Raw genomic sequence first — 24223 nt, forward strand, 5'->3', positions numbered from 1 at the left:
AGGTTCATATATATTTACAAATATTATATCTTCTTATTGAATTGACAAAGTATTTTGTCTCACGAGTGTGTCTATACCAGCTTACTTTTTATTTCTGTTTGCAGAGTATTTTTTTGCATACCTTCTCTTTCAGTCTGTATGTGTCCTTAACATCTGAAGTGACTCTCTAGTACACAGCATACAAAAGAGTTTAATCCATTCAGCTACTCTATGTCTTTTGATTGGCAGATTTTAGTCCATTTACATTTAAAATAATTATTCATAGTATATACTTACTGCCAGTTTGTTCATTGTTTCCTGGACAGTTTTGTAGTTCCTCTTGTTGCTTTCTTCTTATTTTGGTATCTTTCCCTTGTGGTTTGATGACTTTCTTCCCTTTTTTTTAGATTTATTCTTCAGCTCTGTGACTGGTATTTGGTACTTTCTTCTATTTTCTGTCACCTTGTAGAAGTTCTCACTGTGTTAATCCATTTTTCTCCCAAGTTTGGTGAGCATCTTTATACCATTACTTTGGATTCTTTATCAGGTAAATTACTTCTCTCCATTTTCTTAAGGTCTTTTTCTGAGGTTTTATCTTTTCTTTTATTTGGAACACATTCTTTGTTTCCTCTGTTTGATTCTGTGTTTCTATGTATTAGACAAAACAGCTACCTCTCCCTTTCTTGGAGGAGTGACCTTTTATAGATGATGAACCTTATTGTTCAACCTTGTTCTAGCTCTTGAACCTTTGTGGTTTTCTAAGCAGCATGATTTATTCTGGGTAGGTCCCCACTGTTGAGCATATTCTGGGGGCCTGTCAGTATTCCAACAAGAGTTTTGTTTAGCACCTAATTTCAGGCTGATTAGAAACTAGACCCTCAGGCAGCAGCCTGAAAATAAATACTGTCCTGTGGGGCTATAGTTGTAAACCTTGCTGGCCCTCAGACCAGAAGATCTGGAGATGTCCCCGGTAGATAGTTGCAAAAACCAGGCTTCCAGATATGTTTATAATCTCCTTTTTGAGAGGTATTGTTGAGTTGTAATGAGGCCAAGGGAGTATGTGAGGATTGTATCTCCTGTCTTTTATTCTCTGAGAGGACCTCAGTAGCTTCTAGAATGTGTGGCAAACCTGAACCTGTTTAGGCTAAAGCTCTGAACTAGTGTTTCAGGAAGACTGGGGGCCTTTATCTAGGGAAGAATGGGGGTGTATTTTTGTCTGTTGTTTGTGCAGTGCCCTGGATACTACCAAGAGCTGTCTTTCCGATTACCACAGTTCTGTGGAGCCCATGAACACAAATCCCCTTGGCCACCAAGGCCAGTTGATCAAGGGGTGTCCTCTGTGTGGATTACATAGGCCTTTTGGTTTTAGTGGAGTAGGTGGAGAACATAGGGAGTAGGGCAAGCTCACTGGCTTTAGCGAGGTAGAAGGAAAATACCTTGACTAAATGCCCACCAGCTTCAGTGATACATTGGGAAGTGTGCCTTATCTGTGCCCCTGCTAGCTGTAGGGCTTTAGCAAGGCTGTGGGAGAATGCCATGACTGCTTACTTGCACTTGCTGACAGCAGTCAAGGAATAGGACAGCGCTGCAACCACCTGTAGTCACTGGCTTTAGCAAGGGCGTGGGAGGATGCCATGACCATTTGTGCTTGCTGGTCCCAGCCAAGGAGCAGGGGAGTGCTGCAGCTGCCCAAGCTCATTGGCTTTAAACAGGGGAGTGGGAGAATGCCATGACAAATTTGGGCCCACTGACCCCCACCAGGAATCTAGGAAGTGCTGCACCCTTTTGCTTCCACTGGCCTTAGCAAGGCAGTGGGATGGTACCCCATCAGCGCATACCTACTTGTCCCAGTAGGACAGAGGGAGAATGCAAAAATGACATCCTCCAGCACTTTTTTTCTCTAAAGAGAGTATCAGTTTTACCCTCTTTCCAGCAGATGCCTTAATATTAGCAAATGAATCTTCCTCATATATGGTCTAGGCATTTTTCAAACTGAGAGTTTTTTTTTTTTTTTTTTTTAAAGATTTTATTTATTTATTTGACAGAGAGAAATCACAAGTAGTCGGAGAGGCAGGCAGAGAGAGAGAGAGGGAAGCAGGCTCCCCACTGAGCAGAGAGCCCAATGCGGGACTCGATCCCAGGACCCCGAGATCATGACCTGAGCCGAAGGCAGCGGCTTAACCCACTGAGCCACCCAGGCGCCCCCAAACTGAGAGTTTTGCAGCGGGTTCTGGGACAAGTGCAACTGCCTATGTGCAGTTTTAAAAGGAGAGTTTCAGTTCCCTTTAGCCCTTTGGTCCCTAGGGTATAAGCTCTGTTGGTTTTCTAAGCTAGATGTTTTAGAGTGTCTTCTCTCTAGTGTAGGTCCTGAGGGCTGGGATTCCTGACTTGGACAGAAACCCCTTGCTCCTCAGGGAGAAACTCCAGTATGTGGGATCCCTCCCTATTGTTGGTTGCCATGCCAGGGGTGGGGTTTTTGGCAAGACTGTGTCTTTGTGTCTCTACCATTCTCAGTGTGGTCCTTTTTTCTGTTGATGTGGAGGAGAGGTTCAGCTAATTTTCAGTTATTTTTCACAGGGAATTGTTCCATATGTAGATACAGATTTGATGTATCTGTGGGAGGAGCTAAGCTTAAGACCTTCTTTCACCACCATCTTGGGACTGATCCTTCCCTTCTCTTCCCGCCTGCTCCCACCTGTTCCGCTCAACAGAAGGATAGAAAACATAAAAAAGAACCAATCAGAGATAACTCAATAAATGAAATTAGAAGTATACTAAATGGAATGAATAGTATATTAGAGGAAGCAGAAGAACAGTGATCTCAAGGACAGAGTAATGGAAAGCCCTCAAGCTGAACAGGAGTAATAAAAAATGAAAACAGCCTAAGGGAACTCAGCAACAACATCAAGCATGTGGTAACATTCTCATGATAAGAATCCCAGAAGGAGAAAAGAGAAAAAAGGAGGCAGAAGATATATTTGAAGTCTGGAGAAGGATATACAAATCTAGAAATCTAGATCTAGTAGGCACAAAGAGTGCCCAAAAGAAGCAGTCTTAGTGCTTCTTAAACAGTGTACATTGAGGACTAGTTTTGTGTGCGTGTGCTTATGTATGTTGTTTTTAAACATTTTTTTCAGTTTCTCACCAAAAATACATAAAATTATAAGCTCTAGTTATTTTGTTAGAATAATTGACATAAAATTCATAAAATTACCATCTTATTACCACAAAAGTTTTAAATGTTTGCGATTTTAAATGTTTAAATGTTTACGGTCTGAGACAAGTCACACTTGTCCCAGAACCCACAAAAGTTTAAATGTTACGATCTGCTTCTATAATCATACCATAGAGGACTGATCATGAAGTTTGTGGGCTGGCATTGGTTTGCCAGTTGCACTTTGGGCAGCATTGCTTTAGATTTTATGGCAAATTGGGAAAGCCAAGGATGCTTTTGGTTAAATCAGTAGACTGAATGCTCTTCAAGGGCAAGTTCATATGTTATTTATCTTATTTGAGAGCTTAGGACTGGGCCTGATAGGTGGTAGAAACTCAGTGACAGTGATTATAGGTTGATAACTAAGCGACATCATAAAACTGAATGGGCTAATACAAAGTGCCAATATTCAAAACTGAATTGTGAAATAGTAATTTAGGAGGGTTTCCATATCAGATTATCGTCTTTTTTTTTTTTTTTTTTCAGGAATAAAATAGGCTTTAAATAAATTTCTTGGGTACCTGGGTGGCTCAATCAGTTAAGTGGCTGACTCTTGATTTCAGCTCAGGTCATGATCTCAGGCTTGTGAGTTCAAGGCCCACGTGGGGCTCTGTGCTGGGCATGGGGCCTGCTTAAGATTCCCTCTCTCTATCTCCTTTAACCCCCTATAAAAAATTCCAGTGAAGTATATTCAGTTCTGAATGGCATCTGGGAGCCAGCTGTCATTACTGGCTTTTTTTTTTTTTTTTTTTTTAAGAAGGAAACCCAAAACTTTTATTGTATTATAAACATCTGTTTATTTGTAGTACAATATAAGAAAACTGAAGTAAAAAGGATTTTCTAATCAACTTATATTTTTTCTTTTTTTTTTATTAATTTCTTTTCAACGTAATAGAATTCATTGTTTACGCATCTCACCCAGTGCTCCAGGCCGTATGTGCCCTCCATAATACCCACCACCTGGCTCCCCCAACCACTCACCCCCCGCCCCTTCAAAACCCTCAGATTGTTTTTCAGAGTTCATAGTCTCTCATGGTTCATCTCCCCTTCCAATTTCCCTCAACTCCCGTCTCCTCTCCATCTCCCTATGTCCTCCATGTTATTTGTTATGCTCCACAAATAAGCGAAACCATGTGATAATTGACTCTCTCTGCTTGACTTATGAACATTTTGCTCTACTTAAAAAAGTTGATGTCAGAGATAGTGCCTAGGAGGGAAAAAAAACCTAGGAGATTCAGTAAGTTGAGCTATTTCAAATTGCCATTTCTGTAAGTCAAAACCCATCGAATACTGGTAATTTTATATAGTTCAGTCTATAGATATAGCAGCATGGAACATTAATATTTGGGGGTATGCAGAGATTGTTTAACACCATTCCTCAGGATTAATTTTGTTTAATTTTATGGAAACTGAAGTCCAGAGAAATATGCCTAGAGCCACAAAACCATTTTCTAACTAACTGTTAAGAGCAATAAATCAGATTTCACTTACTTACTGAAGGTAAAGGACAAAACTGAGTTGCTTTTCTTTTGGACTATTTTTACTTACATTTTGGACCAGGTTCTTCTTAAAATAACAGCATAAACAATTTCAAGGGAAATACTTAGTTTTTTCTTTCTTTCTTTTTTTTTTTTTTTAAAGATTTTTTACTTATTTATTTGACAGAGAGAAATCACAAGTGGACGGAGAGGCAGGCAGAGAGAGAGAGAGGGAAGCAGGCTCCCTGCTGAGCAGAGAGCCCGATGCGGGACTCGATCCCAGGACCCTGAGATCATGACCTGAGCCGAAGGCAGCGGCTTAACCCACTGAGCCACCCAGGCGCCCCAATACTTAGTTTTTTTTTTTTTTTTAAAGATTTTATTTATTTATTTGACAGAGAGAGATCACAAGTAGGCAGAGAGGCAGGCAGAGAGAGAGAGAGAGGAGGAAGCAGGCTCCCTGCCGAGCAGAGAGCCCGATGCGGGACTCGATCCCAGGACCCTGAGATCATGACCTGAGCCGAAGGCAGCGGCTCAACCCACTGAGCCACCCAGGCGCCCCAATACTTAGTTTTTTAAAAACAAGGAAAATTTGGGTCGCCTGGGTGGCTCAGTTGGTTAAGTGTCTGCCCTCGACTAGGGTCATGATTCTGGGTATCGAGCCCATTGTGGGCTCCCTGCTTAGCAGGGAATTGGCTTCTCCCTCTCTATCCCTACCCCTGCCCATGCTCTCTCTCTCTTTTTCTCTTTCTCAAATAAATAAATAAAATTTTTTTAAAAATGGAATTTTCAAGAGCTTTAGAAAATGCTAATTTTCAAACTGTTTTTTAGATAGTTTCCCTTGCTTTAGTTCATTATATAATTTTCATTTCAGGAGACTATAGAAATGCAACTATGTTCTTTTAACCCGATATTTGGTCTTTTATTGTGTAAATATGTATTTCTGACAAAAAATTCTGATGGAATACATCAGGAGAAAAAAATTCTCTATAAGACCCTTTACTAACAAGCTAGTTAATTGTCTCTAGAGGGAAATTGCTTTAATTTTTCAAGGTCTGTTAATTTCTTTGTGCTAACAACTGCAGCATTCTGTAGTTTATAGCCTTAACTACACATTTTATCAGCAAATTCTTGGAGCCTTCACAGAACTGTTGACAAGTAAAGATTTGTTTTTGGTTACCATGAGTAGTTTCTATGGGCGTAAACTATTGTTAGTTCTTGGTAGCCTTCTATGCTTCTCAGTCTGTTTTTTTCAGAAGTAATGACGAATTTAAATCTGCATGATGTGTTCCAGTTTACTTACTTAATGGAGATTAGGGGAATGCATAGCTTTTTGAAATCCTTAGTTGCTATTACCATTAAGTGGTTGAAGAAGCAAGTATTTATATTTCATATATTATCATTCTTTTTTCCTTAGACATATGTAGCCACTAAAGAAGTAACTGTCCTTTACTCAAACAACTCCCTTGCCATATTCTAGCAATATTTTTTCCCTTACAGTATTAAAAACCCCACATATAATATGACTGGTAGAAGACTTAATTATTTACAGAGTGAGAATAATGTTAAATATATTATTTTGGGTGAGAATTTTCTGCCTTTTAAAAAAAAAAAAAATATATATATATATATATATATATATATATATATATATATATATATATATATATATATATATATATGAGTTACTAGTGGTACTGACCATGACAAAGAAAATTTCCTATCATTAATTTTTTTTCATTCTTGAGAAAATATAATTACCTAAATTCAAGGTCATCTTGTCTTTTGGTCAATAAGATACTTATCCTAGGAGTTTATTATTTATCTTTGACAATATTTTACCTAGTTCATTAAAAATAGCTGTAAGTTGTGAGGTTGCATAATTTACTTCTGGCTAGGGAACTTTTAAAAAATAGTGCTTTGTGTCATTGAATTCATGTCCCTAATATTTAGTCTTCCTGGTCATTAGGACTAAGATTTTTCTTTTCTTTTCTTTTCTTTTTTTTTTAAGATTTTATTTATTTGAGAAAGAGAGAGTGGGAGAGAGAGAGAGCAGGAGTACATGGGGCGGCGGGGTGCAGTGGACAGGCTCCCAGCTAAGCAGGGAGCCCATGTGGGGCAGGATCCCAGGACCCTGGGATCATGACCTGAGTCAAAGGCAAACACTTAACTGACCGAACAACCCAGGTGCTCCACGAACCATTCATGTTAATTGAGATTTATTATATTTTTGATGTGGAATAAAGCTGGAGAAATTAGTAATTCTTAGATTGTAATGACTATAGTGACTATAGGCATGGTTAGAGTAAAAGAAATCTGGGCACCTGGGCGACTCAGTCAGTTGAGTGTCTGCCTTTAGCTCAGGTCATGATCCTGGAGTCCTGGGATTAGAGTCCTGTATCTGGCTCCCTGCTCTTTGGGGAGACTGCTTTTCCCTCTGTCCTTCGCCCCACTTGTGCTCTCTCTTTCTCTTTTTCTCTCTCGTGTGCACGCTCTCTCTCAAAGTCTTAAAAAAAAATAAATCTCATTACCTAGGTAGAAAATACTCATTAAAGAAAATCTGGGAAGTGCTAAAAGATTGAAAAAGGTTAAAAACTCTAATTTTAACAGTGATAACTACTTTGATGTTTTTCTTTCCCTTTGTGTGTGTGCTGTGGGGAAGAAAGGGAGGCAAGAGTCCTCTTACCTTTTTTATATACTTTAAAATATTATAGGTTCATATCGAATTCCACAGGATTTATGTAGGTGCTTTGCCTTTAAGGAAGTAAAGCATAACTTCCTGTTCCTTAAGTGTGGGCCTCTTAGAGTGACTTCTTCCAAAGAGGAGAGTGTAGGAAGTTGGGAAAATTATTTCACAGTGGAGAAACCTGACAAACATTACCTCAGCCAGGTGTCAATAATAGTAATAAGCCTTGTTGATACCATGTACCCTTGATATGGTGTGATGAGAATGGCAGTTTACCTCTGTGGTCTTCTTCCCCAAAACCCATAACCCCAGTCTAACTTTGAGAAAATAATCGGGCAGATTCTAGCTGAAGGGCACTCTGCAAAATAACTGACCAGAACTCCTCAAAACTGTCAAGTTATCAAAAACAAGGAGAGTTTGAAAACTATCACAGCCACTTGAACTTAAGGAGAAACGAGGACTAAATGTAATGTAACTTGGATGGGATCCTGGAACATTAAGAGGGCTTTAGATCAAAAGTAAAGTATGAGGCGCACCTGGCTGTCTTGTTGTTAGAGTAAGCAGCTCTTGAACTCAAAATTGTAACTTTGAGCCCCATGTTGGGTGTAGAGATTACTTAAAAAGAAAATCTTAAGGGGCGCCTGGGTGGCTCCGTGGGTTGGGCCTCTGCCTTTAGCTCCGGTCATGATCTGGGGGTCCTGAGATCGAGCCCCACATCGGGCTCAGTGCTCGGCAGGGAGCCTGCTTCCTTGTCTCTCTCTGCCTGCCTCTCTATTTGTGATCTCTCTCTTTCAAATAAATAAAATAAAATCTTTTAAAAAAACAACAAAAAAAGAAAATCTTAAGACAAAAACAACAACAAAAACAACAAACTGTGGAGGTGCCTGGTTCACTTATTAGAAGAGCATACAACTCTTAATGTCTGGGTTGTGAATTCCAGTCCCATGTTGGGTGTAGAGAGTACTAAAAATATATATAAACTTAAAAATAAAACACCTGAGAAACTATGAACGTAGACTGTAGTTAATAATAATGTATTGGGGTGCCTGGATGGCTTAGTTGGTTAAGCATCTGACTCATTATTTTAGCTCAGGTCTTGATCTCAGGGTTGTGAATTCAAGCCCAACTTTGGGCTCCATGCTTAAAAAATTAAAAAAAATGTATTAGTATTGGTTCATTAATTGTCGTAAGTGTACCATAGTAATGTAAAATGTTAATAAACTTAAAAATTGGTGTACTGAAACATTGTCCTGTCTTCACAACTTTTTCTTTTCTTAAAAAAAGATTTTATTTATTTATTTATTTGAGAGAGAGAGAGAGCGATCACAAGTAGGCAGAGAGGCAGGGAGGAAGAGAGAGAGAGAGAAGCAGGCTCCCTGCTGAGCAGAGAGCCTGATGCGGGGCTCAATCCCAGGACCCTGAGATCATGACCCGAGCCAAAGGCAGAGGCTTAACCCACTGAGCCACCCAGGCACCCCTACTTTTTCTATTTTTAATCTAAAATTAAAGTTTTATTGAAAACGGTAACAAAGAAAATTGTAGATCCTATTAGAGCCCTCCACGTCTCTCAGATTTCATTCTGTTCTCTGAAATAATCAATATCCTGCATTAAGTATATAACAATCTCATATATGACTGTACAGTCTTACTATGCATATATATTTTTAAATTTATAGTATTTGTTATCTAGCAATTTCATATAAATAGCATCATACATTATGTGTTTGTGTGCATTTGCCTTTTTTTTGGTTACTGTTCAGCATTCTGTGTTTGTACTCTATCCATGTTGGTAGATACAATTCTAATTCACTTACTGAACTTCCTAAATGGAATCATACAGTCTATACTCTCTGTTTGACTTTTCTTATTTTAGCATATCTAAAATTTATGTATGTTATATCTGTCAATCATTTTTAAAAAATAGCCTTTCTTTTTTTAGAGCAATTTTAGGTTTAATTTTAGGTTTTTAGGTCTCTGTACAGAGAATTATTTTACATCCCCTCACACTCCTTCCCTATGCAATTAGTATAGTATGTTTGTTACAATTGATGAGCTGATGTTGATTAGATTATTATTAACTAAAGTTCATAGTTTGCTCCTTATGTTGTACATTTTGTTGGTACATTCCATCTCTATAAATCTTTAATGGTTTGTGTCCACCTTTATAGTGTCAGATTCTGTACAATATATAGAATAGTATATTACAGTATATAGAATAGTATTACCACCTGAATACTATTGTGCCCCACCTATTTATCCTTCTCTCCCTCTGAACCCTTGGCAGCCATTGATTTTTTACTGGGTCCATGGTTTTGCCCTTTCCAGAATGTCATATAATTGGAATCATAAAGTATATAGCTTTTTTGTATTGGCATCTTCCCATTGGTAGTATACATTTAAGTTTCTTTTGTTTTTTCATGGCTTGATAGCTCTTTTTTTAAATTAATTTTTTTTATTTTAGTAGTACTGAATAATATTCCATTGTCTGGATGAATAGTTTATCATAATTTATCTAGCCATTCCCCTACTAAAGGACATCTTGGTTGGTTCCAGGCTCTGGCAGTTATGAGTAAAGCTGCTATAAATATCCATGTGTAAGTTTTTGTTTGGATATAAGCTTTTAACTCATTTGGTTAAATACCAAGGAGTGTGAATATGTTTAGTTTTGTAAGAAACTGCTAATGTCATCTAAAGTGGATATTCCGTTTTGCCTTTCTACCTGTAATGAGAAAGATTTCTTGTTGTCCTGTATACTTGTTAGCATTTGTTGCTTTTTCTGCATCTATTGATGTGAACATATAACTTTTCTTTTTTAGCCTGTTGATATGATGGATTAAATTAATTGAGTTTTGAATATTGAACCATCCTGGCATATCTGACATAAATCCCAGTTGGTGTGGTGTATAAATCTTTTTAGACATTATTGGATTTGATTTGCTAATAGGTTGTTGAGGATTTTTGTATTTATGTTCATGAGAGATATTAGTTTGTGGTTGTTTTTTTTGTAACATCTTTGTCTGGTTTTGGTATTAGAATAATGCTTATCTCATGGAATGTGTTTGTAAGTATTCCTTCTGCTTCTCTTTTCTGAAAGAGTGTAGGGAATTGGTATAATTCCTTCCTTAAATATTTGATGAAACTCACCAGTAAACTGATCTGGACTTGGTACTTTTTGTTTTAGAAAGTTAATAATTATGTACTTAATTTCTTTAATAGACATAGGCCTATTCAGGTGATTCATTTCTTGAGTTGCTGTAGATTGTGAATTTCCAGAAACTGTTTCATTTCTTCCAGGTTATCAAGTTTGTGTTCATATAGTTGTTCATAATAGTCCTTTATTATCCTTTTAATGTTCATGAGGTCAGTAATGATGGCCTGTCTTTCTTTTCTGATGCTAGTAATTTGTTTCTCCTCTTTTTTTTTTCTTAGTTTACCTGGCTAGAGGTTTATTAATTTTGTTGCTCTTTTTGAAGAACCAGCTTTTGGTTTAATTAATTTTCTCAGTTGATTTCCTGCTTTCAGTTTCATTGATTTTTGCTCTAATTTTTATTATTTCTTTTCTTCTGCTTAATTTGGATTAATTTGCTCTTCTTTTTCTAGTTTCCTAAAGTGAAAGTTTAGATTATTCATTTAGATTTTTCTTCCTTTCTAATATATGTATTCAGTGCTATTAATTTCTTTGTAACAGTTGCCTTTATTGCATCCCACAAATTCAGGTATTTTCATTTTAAATTTGTTTAAAATATGTTAAAATTTCTTTTGGTATTTCTTTGACATATGTATTATTTAAAAGTGTGTTATTTGGGGCACCTGAGTTGCTCAGTTGGTAAGTGTCTGTCTTCAGCTCAGGTCATGATTCGAGGGTCCTGGAACCAAGCCTAACCTTAGGCTCCCTGCTAAGCCAGGAGTCAGCTTTTCCCTCTCCTTCTGCCCCTCCCCCCGCTCACATACTGTCTCTCTATTTGTGCTCTCTCTCTCTCAAATAAAATCTTTTTTTTTAAAAGTGTGTTATTTAATTTCCAGTTATTTTGGAATTTTTCAGCTCCCCTTTTCTGTTACTGATTTCTACTTTAATTCCATTGTTGTCTGAGAGCAGACCTGTATGATATCTTTCTCTCTCTCTCTTTTTTTTAAAGATTATTTATTTATTTTTTTAATTGAGAGCCAGAGAGCACAAGCTGGAGGTGGGGGGTGGACAGAGGGAGAAGGAGAATCAGACTTCCTGCTGAACAGGGAGCCCAACACAGGGCTCTCTCCCAGGATTCTGAGATCACGACCTCAGCTGAAGACAGATGCTTAACTGACTAAGCCACCCAGGCACCCCAGACATGTATAATCTCTATTCTTTTAAATGTATTAAGGTGTGTTATATAGCTGAGAATGTGGTCTCTCTTGGTCAGTGTTCTTTGTGAGGTTGAAAAAATGTATATGGTGCTGTCGTTGTATGAAGTCCTCTATAGAGGTCAATTAGGTCCTGTTGATAGTATTTATTTAAACTGTGTTCTGCCTGCTGGATCTTTTAATTACCAATAGAAGGGTGTTTAATTCTCCCACTATAATCGTGGATTCATCCATTTCTCTTTGCAGTTGTATCAATTTTTATACCATCCGTGTTTTACACCAATTAAAAGACTGAGACTGTTGGAGTAGATGAAAAAACAAGACCCAACTATATGTTTTCTATAAGAAACCCATTTTACATGTGACACATATTGGTCAAAAGTAAAAAGATGGAGGAAGATATACCATGATAACACTAATCAAATGAAAACTGGAGTTGCTTTATTAATTTCAGATAAAGCAGAGTTTATTTATTTGTTTTTAAAAAGATTTTATTTGTTTGACAGAGAGAGCAAGCGAGCATGAGCAGGGGTAGCGGCAGGCAGAGGGAGAGGGAGAAGCAAGCTTAACCCTGAGCAGGGGGCCCAATGCAGGACTTTATCCCAGGACCATGGGATCATGACCTGAGCTGAAGGCAGATGCTTAACCTACTGAGCCACCCAGGTGCCCCTAAGGCAGAGTCTAGAGCAAGGAGAATTGTTATGGATAAAGAGGGACATTACATAATAATAAAGGGGTCAAATCTTCTAGAAGATGTTGAGAACATCTTCCTCAGCATGTATGCCCCTACATCCTATGATTCATAATAGATCCAACAGGCAGAAGATCAATAAGGACATAGTTGAACCAAACAGTCAATCAGTTAACTAGATCCAGTTGACATTTATAGATTGTTTTGGTGGAGGGAGGGGGAGATGAAGAGGTAGAACACAAGAGGTTTTAGGGCAGAGTAACTATTCTGTGTGATATATAAGGGTGGATACATGTTGTTTGTACTTCTGATAAAACTTATAGAATGTACAACAAGAATGAACCCTATTGTAAATTATAGACTTTGGTTAATAATGATGTGTCAGTATTGATTTGTCCATTGTAACAAAGTACCACGCTGATGTGGATATTGATGGTAGGGAAAGCTTTTTGTGCATGGGTAGAGGAATTGTGGTTATTTGGAAACTCTTTGGTTAGTTTTGCTGTGAATCTAAAATGCCTGTAAAAATGAAAGTTTCTTTTTTTTTTTTTTAAAGATTTATTTATTTATTTGACAGAGAGAGATCACAAGTAGGCAGAGAGGCAGGCAGAGAGAGAGAGAGATTGGAGGAAGCAGGCTCTCTGCTGAGCAGAGAGCCCGACATGGGACTCGATCCCAGGACCCTGAGATCATGACCTGAGCCGAAGGCAGTGGCTTAACCCACTGAGCCACCCAGGCGCCCCAAAATGAAAGTTTCTTAATTAAAAATGAGAACAAGTGCATCTGGAACCTAGTAGCTTTTAAAGGTGTTTTCTGGTTTCCTTTTCAGAGAGGTTGCCATTTTTATTGAAAAACCAGAGGCAGAAGTTTGTGTCATTGAAACATTCCTGTTATGTGATAATATGGAATCACTTTGCTCTGCGAAGTTTACATTGTATGAAAGTATATATATCACTAAGTACCAGTTATCTGTTTTGAGCACTGAGCCTTTGTTTGAAATACTCCTCTAATAAACTAGAAGTTTAATGGAAAAGCTATGTTTTGTCTGCCAATGAGTAATAGGAATTTTCTGTGGTTTATCTTTAGTGCCAACTGTAAATACTCTTGCTTTCAAGCAGGAAGAAGAGATTAATGATTCTGTGTAAGTATTAAATTACAATAGGTTGCTTTAGGACTAATATGCTTTGGGGTTGATGAATATCAAAGTTTCCCATTTTCAAATATTAGCGTTTTAATTTTTTTTAGCCTTTTAATTTTAATTACTTAAATGAGTAATATACTTGATACTTACTGAACAATTTACTAAAAAAGGCAACATTTTTCAGTTCAGTTGATTATTCATTATTTGCTTATTATTTTATTTTTTAAATTTAATTTAAAGATTTATTTATTTTAGAGTGAGAACATGAGCAGGAGGAGCAGAGAGGGAGGGATAAAGAATCTCAAGCAGACTCTGCACTGAGCACAGAGCCTACTCAGAACTCAGTCTCATGACCCTGAGATCATGACCTAAGCCGAAACCAAGAATAATACGCTTAACTGACTGAGCCACCCAGGTGCCCCTTTTATTTATTTATTAAAACAATAGCAGTCATTTATTTAGCTAATGAATCTGAACTTTAGGCAGAACTCAGAGGGAAAGGCTCTCTTCACAAGGTGCCTTCTCAACTGGAGGCCATATGATTCACTCCCAAAATGTGTCAGTAACTGGCTATTTGGTTCTGGCTTTTGGCTGGAAGCTTAGTGATAGGCGGAGGGCTGGAGACCAGAGTCCTTATGCGGTAGTCTCTATGAGCTCCTTACAGCATAGTACCTGGGTTCTACGAGCAAGCATCTTACAAGGGACAAAATGGAAGTTGCCAGTTTCTTAAAACCCAAGCCAGAAAATTGACACAGCCTTACTCTGCCATGATCTTTTTTGAACTTGCCTTTTTTTTTTTTTTAAAGGATTTTAATTTTTATAGTAGTTTCATGTTCACAGCCAAATTGAGCAGAAAGTATAGATTTTCCATATGCCCCCTGTCTCATATGCACAGCCTCCCCAACCAACAATCAATATCCTGCACCAGAGTGGTAGATTTGTTACAGTGGATGAACCAACATCACCCAAAGTCCATAGTTTACATTAGGGTTCACTCTTGATGTTGTATATTTAATGGATTTTGGCAAATGTATAATGATGTATATCTACCATTACTTTATCATATAGAATAGTTTCACTGCCCTAAAAATCATCTGTGTTCTGTTTATCCCTTCCTTTCCCCCCAACCCCTGGCAGCCATGATCTTTTTACTGTCTTTGTGGTTTTGCCTTTTCCAGAATGTCATATACAGTTGATCTTTGAACGGCAAGGGTTTAAACTGGGTGGATCTACTTATTGTGGATAATGCTGGTTTTGTACAGTACTGTAAATGTTTTTGCTCTTCCTTAGAGTTTTCTTAATAACATTTTCTTTTCTCTACCTTACTTTATTGTAAGAACATGGTATACAGTACATATACAAAATATGTGTTGTTTATGTTATTGGGAAGGTAAGGCATCCAGTGAGCTTAAGGGTATTAGTAATTAAGTTTTTAGGGAATCAAAAGTTTTATGTGGATTTTTGATTGTGCTGGGGGTGTCAGTGTCCCTAACCCCTATGATTTTGAGGGGTCAACTTTAGTTGAAATTGCTATGACCTTTGGATAAGCAGTCACACAGCCTGTATTCTAGGAGTTAGGATATAGACTCTTAACTTTCAGTGGGAGAGGGGTCAAAGAATTTTGTAGCCGAGTTTTAAAATTGTCATATTCTATACTAATATATTGTAATAAGGAAACCCAGGTGCAACAAGACTAAAAGATTTTCCTAAGGTCAAATGAGTAGTCTAGACTAGGTTTTTTGGAGTCCAGATTCATTCATTCATTCATCATATATTTACTGACCCCCTATTATGTGGCAGTCACTATGCTAGGACCCAGCTGTTTAATATGAACAAGTGGGGCAAGGTTTCTGCCCTCTAGAAGTGCTTACATGTTAGAACGAGGTATGGACCTGGCAGTTCCCCTACATTGTGATAAATACCACTACTTTACTGTGCAGCCTACGAAGTAACATCTGTGTTAAAGCCTGAAAAAAAAGGTAGTGCCAACAAAAGGGGTGGAAGGAATAGCAACTAAAATGTTCTAGGCAGAAGGAACAACATAGGCAAAGATAAGCTGTTTTATGAGCTAAAATGAGTTCAGTATGGATGGAGGGAGATTGAGTGGGTGGAAGATTTTAAGAGGTAGCAGAAGATGAAGAGACACAAAGCTAGTTTATGATTCACCTTGTAAACCATACTGAAGAATTAGAACTGAAATCTGGAAGCTAGAGAAGTCTTTACAGGTTTTTTTTTTTTAATTAAGCTTTTTATTTAGAGATAATTATAGATTCATGTGCAGCTGTACGAAATAGTAGAAAGAGATATCCTTGTACACTTGAGCGCTTCTTCTAATGGTAACCTTTTGCAAAACTATAGTACTTTTTGGGGCACCTGGTGGGTCAGTTGGTTAAGTGTTTGCCTTCGACTCAGCATGATCCCAGGGTGCTGGGATCGAGCCCCACATCAGGCTCCCTGATAAGCAGGAAGTCTGCTTCTCCCTCTCTCTCTCTGCCCTTCCCCCTGCTCGTGCTCTTGCTCACTCTCTTTCAAATGAATAAATTAAAAAATCTGTAAGAGGGGCGCCTGGGTGGCTCAGTGGGTTAAAGCCTCTGCCTTCAGCTCAGGTCATGATCCCAGGGTCCTGGGATAGAGCCCCACATGGGGCTCTTTGCTCAGTGGGGAGCCTACTTCCTCCTCTCTCTCTCTGCCTGCCTCTCTGCCTACTTGTGATCTCTGTCTGTCAAATAAATAAATAAATAATCTTTTTTAAAAATCTAAAAGAAAACCCATTATAGTACTACATTGCCATTGATTCAGTCAAGATATAGAACCTTCCATTACCAGTAGGATCCCTCATGTTGAAGTTTTACAGCCACATTCATTTTCCTCCCACCCATCCTCACCTCTTCCTTTATTTTCAAACAACTGATAATCAGTTTATTAAAATATTAAAATAGTTCATTAAAATGTAAGTATCTGCAGTGGTGACTTCGATCTTGACTCCTGATTAAATACTGATGGAAGTAATCTGTTTAACAATTTCAGAAGTACTGTGTGAGTCAGTGAGTCCCTATGGATCCTTATCTTAAAAAAATATATATATCATCTTAGACTCTTCAGCCCAAGGAGTTTTTCTTGTACTGATTCTTAGAGTTCTAGTAGGCATCTTATCCAGAGATTTTACACCGTGGCTGGTTAGGGTAATTCTAATTTGGTGTATGAGCACCTCCAGTTCCACAGGTGTCTTTTTAGCATCTTTTCAAAACTGTGGCAATGTTGTGGCTTTCTAACTAACTCGTTCCTGGACAAGTGTGAACAGTGGTGGGTCAGAAGCAGGAACCTGTGGGCCTGAGCTCTGCTGTAGCTGTGATCATGTCTTCCTCAAAGAGCCTCACTCCTTTTCTAATCCCTGGCAACCACTAAGCTGTTTTCCATTTTGGTAATTTTATTCTTTCAAAAATATTTCATACATGAAATAATACAGTGTAGAACCTTTTCTGAATGGCCTTTTTCATTCAGCATAATGTTCTGGAAATTCATTCAGTTTGAAGTACCAATGGTCTGGTTCCTTTTATTGCAGAGAAGTATTCCATGTGTGGGTGTTTTGTAGTTTAACCATTTACCTGTTGAAGGACATCTGGTTTATTTTTAATTTTGGGGTATTACAAATAAAGCTGCTGGAAACATTTGTGTATTATAGCTTTTTCTTTGGACCCAAGTCCTCCTTTCTATAGGATAAATTCCCAGAAATGTTATTGCTAGGTCATATGGTAATTGCATGTTTAGTTTCTTTAGTAAATTGACAGACTTTTTCATTATGTTTGTACCATTTTACATTCCCACCAGCAATGTGTGAGTGATCAAATTTCTCTGTATTCCTGGCAGCATTTGGTCTTATCACTGTTTTAAAATTGTAACCATCCTAATTCATTGTGGTCTTATTTATTGTATTTAAATATTATTTAAAAAAAATAATCTCTACAACCAGTATTGGACTTGAATTCATGAGATCAAGAGTCAAATGCTCTACTAACTGAGCAACCAGGTGTCTCTCATTGTGGTTTTGATTCACAGTTTTCTGATGGCTAATGTTGGACATTTTTCATGTACTTATTTGCCTTTTATATATCCACTCTGGTGAAATGTCTCTCATCTTTTGTCCAGTTTCTGATAGGCTTGTTTTGTTTTTTTAATGTTGAAATTTGGAAGTTCTTCATATAGTCTACATATTAGTACTTTGTCAGATACTTGTTTTGAATTTTTTTCTCCCAGTTTGTAGGCTGTCTTTTCCTCTTCACAGTGTTTTTTTGCACAGGATAAAGTTAATTTTGATAAGGTCGAATATAATAGTTTTTCCTTTTATGGATCATGCTTTGGTGTCAAATCTAGAACCTCTTTGCCTGGTTCTAAGTAGACACCAAAGATTATCTTCTATTTTCAAAAAAAGATTTATGCTTTTATATTATATCTAAACCCATGATTTATTTTAAGTTAATTTTTATATAAGTTAGGAAATTTATGTTGAGGTTCTTTTTTTTTTTTTCTTTAACTTAAGTATATCTACTTCCTTAACTACCTTTTGTTGAAAAGGCTGCCTTTCTTTTCTTCACTGCATTGCTTTTATACCTTTGTCAAAAATCAGTGTTCATGTTTGTGTGGATCTATTTTTGTGTTATTTATTTTATTCCATTAGCTTATGTCTCCTCTCCTCTGCAAATACCATAGTCTTGATTATTGTAGCTACATCTTAAGTATTGAAATGGGGAAGACTGATTTCTCCCACTTTATTATTTTTGTTTTCAAAAATGGTTTTTATCTATTCCGTTTTCTTTGGCTTTCCATATAAATTTTAGAATAATTTTGTGTATATATAAAAAAATTCTTGCCAGGATTTTGATAGGAAACATATTTATTTATATATATCAGTTTCTTTTCTCTGAAGTAACCATGAATAACTTGGCATGGGTTTACCTCTCCTCTCTCTCCTATTACCTTTTTGTGTTCATTTGAAATTTTTTCTTCTATTCAAGGAAACAAAATGAAGCAGGAATTGTTAATAAAAAGTTAACCTTGAAAACCCTCCAAATTATATTTATAAAAATAAATTTTATAAACTTTAATCCTTTTAATAGTAATAATATTATTTGTAACTTAAAACTTACACTGCAATTTTTATAATTAATAACCACTATAGCAGGTAATAATAGCCAACTCTTGGAAACCTTAACACAGGGAAGTGATAGTATCCTATTGACATTTAATTTTTTAAATTTTTTAAAAGATTTTGTTTGTTTATTTATTTATTTCAGAGAGAGAGGAGGAGTGCAAGGAAGAACAGAGGGGAGGGACAAGCGGGCTCTGTGCTGAGTACCTAGTTTGAAGTGGGGCTCAATCTCACAACCCTGAGACCACGACCTGAGCCAAAATCAAGAGTTAGAGGCTTAACTCACTGAATCATCTAGGTGCCCTGACATTTTTAGATAGATTACGATAGAAGATAGAGTTGAGGAGGTACAAGATAGAAGCCTAGTTTAGGCACAAGAAAGTGATTGCTCTTGAGTACTCAGTACTCAGTAGTAGGGACAGAGCAGAGGGGACACATTATTAGAGAATTATTTCAGATACAAGAATCAGTAGAAGTTGGTAAACAGAATGTTATAGGCTTAGTTCTTAACCTTTGTTGCTCATTAAAATTATTTGGGAAACTTTTAAACAATGCCACTGCCTAGGCCTTGTTTTAGAATTTTTAGAAATCAGAACTTCTGGGATAGAGTCTAGGGATTCATATTTTAAAAACGTACCTGGGGCGCCTGGGTGGCTGAGTGGGTTAAAGCCTCTGCCTTTGGCTCAGGTCATGATCCCAGGGTCCTAGGATCGAGCCCCGCATCGGGCTGTCTGCTCCGCGGAGAGCCTGCTTCCTCCTCTCTCTCTCTCTGCCTGCCTCTCTGCCTACTTGTGATCTCTGTCTGTCAAATAAATAAATAAAATCTTTAAAAAAAAAACAAAAAAAAAACAAAAAAAAACGTACCTCATGGGGCACCTGGTTGTACAGTTGATTAAGCATCAGACTCTTGGTTTCAGCTGAGGTCATGAATTCAGGGTCATGGGATTGAGCCCCACATGGGGCTCTGGGCTCAGCGTGGAGTGTGCTTAAGACTCTTCTTCCTTCTTTCTCAGCCCCTCCCCCTGTTCACTCAAGCTCGCTCTCTCTCTCTCTCTCTCTCTCTCTCAAATAAATAAGTAAATCTTTAAAAAAGAAAATGGGAGCACCTGGGTGGCTCAGTGGGTTAAAGCCTCTGCCTTCAGCTCAGGTCATAATCCCAGGATCCTGGAATCCAGCCCCGCATTGGGCTCTCTGCTCAGCATGGAGCCTGCTTCCTCCTCTCTCTCTGCCTGCCTCTCTGCCTACTTGAGATCTCTCTGTCAAATAAATAAATAAAATCTTTAAAAAAAAAATGTACCTCATGATTGTAGTATGCAGCCATTGTTGTGAACCACTAATTCAAGTTGTGAAGAAGAGGGAAGAATCAGGAATAAGTGAGTACCAGGCTGCCAGCTGAGGCTCCTGGTGGATAATAGAGGTGGCATGCCTTGAACATTGTCTGTTTCATGGTAGCTATTCAGATATTTCTTAAATAAATGAAAATTGATGACTTGGAACTTGAACCACAATCAGTTCCTTATTTAATTTCTGATTATTCTAAATCTGGATGAATTGATCCCAGTTCAATATATTATTGACTGGAACCCAACCAAATTAAATTCTGCCACAGGTTAGGTTATATCAAAGTAGGCATCTTCATATGATTTGAGGAAAAGAATGATATGAATCATCTACATTGTGATGTGATATTGTGAAGCAAAGTGCTAGTAGAAATAATTTGACTTAATTATAGTATATTATACAAATTGATGTTTCTATTAAGTGGCTTAGGTAGGGAATTTGGGTCCCTATACCCTGTAAATAAGCAGGTCTTCAATAAATGTTTATTGAATTATACTGTGAAATACCTTTATCAGAAAGTCATTATATTTATCATATAGTTTTTTTTTTACATTAATTGAAGAATGAAAGGCAGTATGTTTGTCTGTCAGCCCCCGTCCTACTTCTTAACCTATACTCTGCTTGTATACTATCTTCCTTTACACTCCTTTGTTCTCACTGCTACTGCCCAAGTTTAGTCCGAACTTTTGGTTCTAAATGATAGGACTATAGCTTAAACTATCTTGAATAGTATATCAAATTTCTTGGTACCTGAAGGTTGAAAGGATGCTGAGATAGCATACAGAATTGGAGGAAAGCTTACAGGAACCAGGGCCTTGGGAGGGAATTCTAGAGCAGGGGTATCACTCCTTTAGAACACACTCTCAACTCTGCTTGGCTTCATTCTTTTTATTGCAATCAGGCCTTTGTGAAAAGATCAAAGAGAGCAGTCTGCATCCTAGCCTCATATTCTTCTGAATATGACCATGACCTCAAGAGGCAAGACCATTTCTTCTCCTGCTCTAAATTAGGAAATTGATTTGGATCAGCTGTTGTGTCCAGAGAAAGGAGGATACTCAGATTTGTCGGGTTTGGACCTCGTGCCAGTCCCAGTGGCCAGGGGAGGATAAGGATATGCCAAAGAAGAGGCAAAGAAAGTCTTATCCTGAGACCACATCACTAATAGTCACTGCCCTCTTGAAGGCTCCATTGCCACAGACTTTTGATGATTTTCCATTTCAGTTTATGTAGCAACTTACTGTTCAAAACAGCAATGGCAGGGTGCCTGGGTGGCTCAGTCGGTTAAGCGTTTGCCTTCTGCTTTTCCCTTTCTTTCTGCTCCTCCTCTACTCGAGCTCACTCTCTCTTACTCACTCTTTCTGTCAAATAAGTAAAATCATGAAAAATAATGGCAGTGGCAATTAAATTTTGAAAAAATTTTTTTTAAAGATTTTATTTATTTATTTGACAGAGAGAGATCACAAGTAGGCAGAGAGGCAGGCAGAGAGAGCGGGGGAAGCAGGCTCCTTGCTGAGCAGAGAGCCCGATGCAGGGCTCGATCCCAGGACCCCGAGATCATGACCTGAGCCAAAGGCAGAGGCGTAACCCATGAGCCTGCCAGGTGCCCCTAAATTTTGAAAATTTATGGAGAAACATTAAAAAATATCCAATTTCAGAGTAGTATTGTGAATGAGCTAGTTGACTAAAGATGGACTTAACACAGCTAACGTAATGCATTTGTTTAACAAAATTTAGTTTGTGTTTCTATGGACAAGGCATTATACAGTTATAGTATATCAAGCCAAGCCTGGCTTACAAGGCATTGTGAAATTATGTAAGATTTCATCAGAGGATGAATTAATTTGTTTTCTTGTTTTATTATTTAGTTTAAATTTCTTTAATTATTTGTATTATTTCACACCTTGAAATTCAATATTTAAGAATTAGATTCTAGTTATTGATACAGAATTTGAGTGACATGGAATTTTTGACAAGTAGATTTTTCTGATACTTAATATTTGTAAAAAGGATATTTTTGTTCTTTTAAAGAGCTTATTCTTATCCCTGTCATTGACGACCCTTTTTGAAAGCCTATTCAGTGGTTAATAATCATTCAGAATATGATCTGTAGTTAAGAAGCTCTCTTTTTCTATTTATTTACCAAATTCAAATTTATTATTTTTTCTGTCATTATAGTCAATTGCATCTGCAGACATGGATTTCAACCAGCTGGAGGCATTCTTGACTGCTCAAACCAAAAAGCAAGGTGGGATCTCATCTGACCAAGCGGCTGTCATTTCCAAATTCTGGAAAAGCCACAAGATAAAAATTCGAGAGAGTCTCATGAACCAGAGCCGTTGGGACAGTGGGCTTCGGGGCCTGAGTTGGAGAGTTGACGGCAAATCGCAGTCAAGGCATTCAGCTCAGATACATACCCCTGTTGCCATAATGGAGCTGGAAATAGGGAAAAGTGGACAGGTAAATCAAACTTAATTTCCTTTTCTAAACTATATTTCTCATTACATGTTAGCTATATATTCAGATTGATTTTATGTAACAGTCTTCTTTGCAAAGGTAACAAGAATAATAGGAACAGACCCTGTTTCCTAGAATCCCTTTTCAGAGATGGAATCATCTGAAAACTTAGATATTCCCAGTTTTGGATAGAATCTGGACAGCAGCCTCATGGTTCTGGCAGCTATCTCAGAAGTACGAAATGGGTCATTAAGGTGATTGCACAGAAGTTGGCTGCTACTCCATTTTGGTTAGATCTCAGAATTCTTGGCATTTGGTCAGAATCTCTAAAGCAGTGATAGAGTTGCTGAATAAAGAGCAGAAAAAGATTAAACAACACGGAATGTAACTGTCTCATCCAGTCGTCTTTATCGGCAGTGTATCTTAATTACAGTAATGTATTTGTTCCTAAAGACCCTAAATGTGCAATCTCTGTCCTTGAGCCCACAAATAATTTTTAATTTGATCTTGATTATTTACAAAACAGTCCTCTTTTTCTTGCATTTCCCATAGTCATTATAGCAGATAATTTTGGCATCTACATTGTTTTTTTGAAGTCATTTAGTTTGTGCTTCAGATGACTGCCAGATCAGACTTTTAATGACCTGGTATATGCCTTTTGGGAAAAAAAGAAAAAAGAAAAGAAAAAAGCAGCAACCCATAATTAGGAAGAGAAAACCCAGATCACTGAATTAGCTAACCAGATTTATTTTCAGATAAATAATCAAATAAGTGCTTCTGTTACATCCTTTAATAAAAATTTATTTTTCTTCTACAGATGAGAGTATTTTTTTTAGCTGTCAGTTTCCTTCACATATTCCTTTCTTAAGTTTCTTAGGATTTTTCAGTGTTTGTAGTTCCATGATGACATTAATTTTAATTTAAAAGGTAATTCATTTAAAAAAACAATTCTTTTAAAAAATGCATTTGGAGAATCTTTTATAAAGTTATTGTGAAATAATGCTGTTGCCTTAATTGACTTTGGTTTGTCTGACCCTGAAGTCTTTTCTCTTAACCATTGTCCTATATGGCCTTCCTCCTACTCTTCCTAGACCAAAAATGTGACAGATTAGAAAGGTGTGGTAAACATACTTGCATATCTAAGTTTCACTAGCCATTTGTACAGGCTGTTCAATTTTTATCTGGCAGTAGTGATTATTTCATTTTGTCTTTAAGTATTTATCATTTGGGCAGGAATATCAAAACACGTATATCTATTTTATGACGTTCCTAGAAAGCTCTTACAGTACTTCTTTAACTTGATACTTTCCTGTTTTTTCTTGAACTCAGTTTATAATGTGCCTTTTGATTTTAGTAACTTACATGTCATCTGAATTTATTGGGTATCAACACAGGGATTTTTAAATCTACTTTAAAATCTTTAAATTTTTTTCTTTGATCTTGTTACCCAAAGTGGCATTCAGCTGTTTGTTTGTCTGTTTTTTTGTTTTTTTTTAGTGTAGAAAGATTCTGCCAACAGTAAATCTAAACATCACTACAAATAATTTGCTGGCTAGCTTCAGGGACATTTTGTTATCAATTAAAACATGTTGGCAAATTTTTTTTCTAAGTGGCCAGATAGTTTGTGCTTGACAGCCATATAGTTTCTGTCATAAGTACTCAGCTTTGTTGTTGTAGCTGAAAAGCAGTAACAGACAATATGTAAATAAATGGACATTGATGTTTCTAGAAAGTTTAACTATCACAGTGTAA

The 24223-nt window shown here is 37.2% G+C and overlaps 1 protein-coding gene across 3 annotated transcripts in view; it reads left to right on the forward strand.

The window, feature by feature from the left end:
* The window catches only part of COMMD1 (copper metabolism domain containing 1), a 210302-nt gene that overhangs the window by 82348 nt on the left and 103731 nt on the right, over positions 1 to 24223 (forward strand). For 2 of the 3 annotated variants that reach the window (XR_004288107.1, XM_032353657.1), the window contains exon 2: positions 22193 to 22474. Coding sequence is in view for 2 of the 3 variants with exons in the window: in XM_032353657.1 (XP_032209548.1) it covers positions 22193 to 22474 (282 nt within the window). In the remaining variant the exon portion in view is untranslated. Of the gene's footprint in view, positions 1 to 13475; positions 13531 to 22192; positions 22475 to 24223 lie in introns of all 3 variants that reach the window. The other variant, XM_032353658.1, reaches the window with a different exon arrangement.

The sequence above is a fragment of the Mustela erminea genome, chromosome 7 (assembly GCF_009829155.1).
Source record: "Mustela erminea isolate mMusErm1 chromosome 7, mMusErm1.Pri, whole genome shotgun sequence".
Lineage (NCBI taxonomy): Eukaryota > Metazoa > Chordata > Mammalia > Carnivora > Mustelidae > Mustela > Mustela erminea.